Source organism: Helianthus annuus, chromosome 17 (genome assembly GCF_002127325.2).
Source record: "Helianthus annuus cultivar XRQ/B chromosome 17, HanXRQr2.0-SUNRISE, whole genome shotgun sequence".
Lineage (NCBI taxonomy): Eukaryota > Viridiplantae > Streptophyta > Magnoliopsida > Asterales > Asteraceae > Helianthus > Helianthus annuus.
The window spans coordinates 148,198,073-148,201,153 of record NC_035449.2 but is presented as its reverse complement, the minus strand read 5'-3'; the positions used below and the strand labels follow the sequence as shown (position 1 = coordinate 148,201,153).

Below are 3,081 nucleotides of genomic sequence, written 5' to 3'. Positions count from 1 at the left end.
GGAGGAAAAGTGGGCAAGAAGCGCTGGTCGGATGAGAGAGTGCAAAAGGTGAAGTTATGATGTTGACAGGGGGGTATTTATAGGCTTACCATAAATGGAAAGGGCTGGTCGATCGAGCAGCTCCCCTGGTCGGGTGGCAACCCGATCGAGTGGCACCTCGATCGGATGGCAGCCCGATCGGGTGGCAGCTCGATTGGAGGGCACGGCGCGATGAGTTTTCCGATTTCAATTCGCGTGTTGAGCGTTGCCATGCGATAGAGTTTCCTTTTCAAATTACTTTTAATCCCAACTACTATATCAACATACAACCATCCTTCATTGACTTGCGTTTAGCGTTTACGATTCGATTGCGATTGAGTTTCGATTAATCACAAAACATGTCATAAATAAACATGCACAAGTAACACATAAGGCACACACACACGTAAAACAATATCTAGAACGCGTAATTCGAGTTGTGAGTGCGATTGGGATAAGCGATAAAGCGATAAAACATGCAGTAAATATCGAATAAACTCAAGTCCCAATCGAATAATCAAACACTAGAACAAGAACGAATGGAATAACTCTCCAAGAAATTTTATTATAATCAAGAAAATATAACTCAAAAACTTGATTACAATAACTCATAAAACCATAACTCGGTTTATCTTCTCTTGACTCTTAATAATGTCTAACCCTAACATGGTTTATATAGGCTTACCCTAACTTGGTGACCAAGACATTACCAAATATAACCCTAACTTGGTGACCAAGACATTACCAAATATAATTATAATGTAATTAGGAAACTTAACCAATTATGGCCAACTTGTCAACATTGATCCCTCAAGTTCACCGACTTGTGACTTGAACTCCTTTGTCACCCTTTTACATCACCGACTTGTGATGAGTCGGGAATTACCGCCAACAATCACCCCCTTAATTTCCGACTCGAAATAAGTAGGCTCTAGAATGTCTTCTTTTTCTTGATTCTCATAGAACTCATCTTGATCTCTAGCTGTGTTTTTCAGCTCCTTCCCAGCTCGAACATTCTTACGACCTTGTACTCGACTATTCCTTTTTCCACGACTCGTCCTTTGGTCATAAGAACTCGCACCACCATTGACTCGGCTGCGATCTTGAGCAAACACCCGCTTTCTTGGATCATTAAATGTACCTCCTTGGGTTTAAATCTCTTGCTTAACCTTTTCTTTGAATTCTTGAACATTTTTCTTTGGACTTTGAATTTTGGGTTTCTTCATTAAACTTGGATCTTTGAGAAGATTCTGACTCGTACTTGCTGTATCATCTTTCAATTCAACTCTCTGTAGATCCCTACCCGCAAAATTCTTTATTCCAATCATGTTAGCTTGTGTACCGGGACTTGCTATCTTGAGGTTGATCTTGTACAACCGGTTCTTGGTCCTTGTCACCTTCATCATAAGCTTTCCTGTATCATCATGAATGGTTAGCAAATCACGTTTCATGTGAATGTCGCATCCACCTTCCGTTGCTTGACTAAGACTTATGATATTTCTTTGCAAACTTGGTATGTAGTAAACATCGGCTAACAGGCGCTTCTCCCCCGTTTTCCCTTCAAGTAATACCGATCCCTTTCCCCGTATGTCAATACAAGATCCATCTCCAAACTTCACCTTTCCCGTGACACGCTCATTAAGTTCAAAGAAATAAGCTCGATTACCCGTCATGTGATTCGATGCTCCGTTGTCGAGATACCAAGTGTCTTTCTCCATTGGCTCGGTCTCGAAACGCTTTGGATTCACCCATTCTTCATTTAGAAAAACCGTCTCTTTATCTCATCTCATCATGAATAATGATGGATCAAAATCATCGTTTTTAGCTAAGTTAGCTTCACTTTGTTTCTTCATACGATCCGGACATCCTGACGCGAAGTGACCAAATTTATCACAACGGTAACACTGAATCCGTGATCTATCTTTCCTTCCTTTTTGGTGATCATTGGTTCTTCTTTGACCCGTTTGCTTTGACCCATGATCTTGACCGTCTCGGCTTTGACTTCCATCTTGGTCCTCATCATCCCAGTCTTGACGTCTACCTCGGTAACTTGAATCGCCTCGCCCATGCCCTCGCGTATTTTCATAGGATTTGGATTTCGAGGATGACTCACCATTGGCAAACATTAGATTACCTTGATTTTCTGCTAAAGACTCGATACCCTTAATCTTGTCTTCGAACGTCTTCAGTCTACCGACTGCTTCTTGAAACGTCATGGCCTTCAAATCTGCGAATTGTTGAATTGAAGCTACAATTGGAACATACTTTGCTGGAACAGAGCCTAATAACTTTCTGGTAAGTTTTCTGTTTTCATAGGTGGTTCCCAAACTGGCTGCCTTGGTAACCAACTGACTTATTCTGCCTGCGAAAGAATCAACTGTCTATGTTTCTTTCATCTTCAAGGATTCGAACTCATTTTCCAGTTGCTCAAGCTTTGCCTCTCGAACCCGTTCGACCCCAACATACCGTGTCTTCAACGCTTCCCAGATTTCCTTTGTAGTCTGAAACTGAGCTACTTGAAACACGAGCTCTTCGGGTATTGCTTGAAGTAGAAGTGCAACTGCCATGTCATCCTTTTTGGCATCTACCTCCTTTTTGCCTGGTTCTAAAGCTTGTTGTATTCCATGAACCTTGAATACTGCCTTGATACGAATCGCCCAGATGTTGTAATTTGTTTCGGTTAACATTGGACACTGTAAAGTTGTGGTACTCTGGTCCTTAACCACAACCGGTGGTGGTCTATTCTCGTCCGTCATTGATTTCTGAACAACTTTTCAGAACCGAACGCGTTTGCTCACAGAAACCCGGTCACGAATACCTCTCGAAAACCGAATAACAATCCTGAATTGAACCCCTTGTCCAACTCAAATAACGTTTAATGGTCAAACACAACTTGTTTGAACCAATAAAAAAAGATTAAACCAAATTCTTTTCCTTCTGTTTTAAACTTTTTTACAAAATCAATTAAAGTTATTGGACTTTTTTTTCTCGTAAGTATGCAAAACCAATTTCTATTATTAGTCCTTTGCAAGTTTGACTTTTGTGACACCTTGAAACAAAACA

At 40.9% G+C, this 3,081-nt stretch overlaps 1 protein-coding gene across 1 annotated transcript; it reads right to left on the bottom strand.

Annotated features, from left to right (window-relative positions):
• Positions 1-1,799: 1,799 nt before the first annotated feature.
• Positions 1,800-2,774, bottom strand: LOC118488904. The gene is made up of 2 exons (XM_035986328.1): positions 2,485-2,774; positions 1,800-2,376 (listed from the first exon to the last, which is right to left on the bottom strand). Exons 1-2 carry the CDS (start codon positions 2,772-2,774, stop codon positions 1,800-1,802), a joined length of 867 nt encoding a protein of 288 aa, XP_035842221.1.
• Positions 2,775-3,081: the final 307 nt, after the last annotated feature.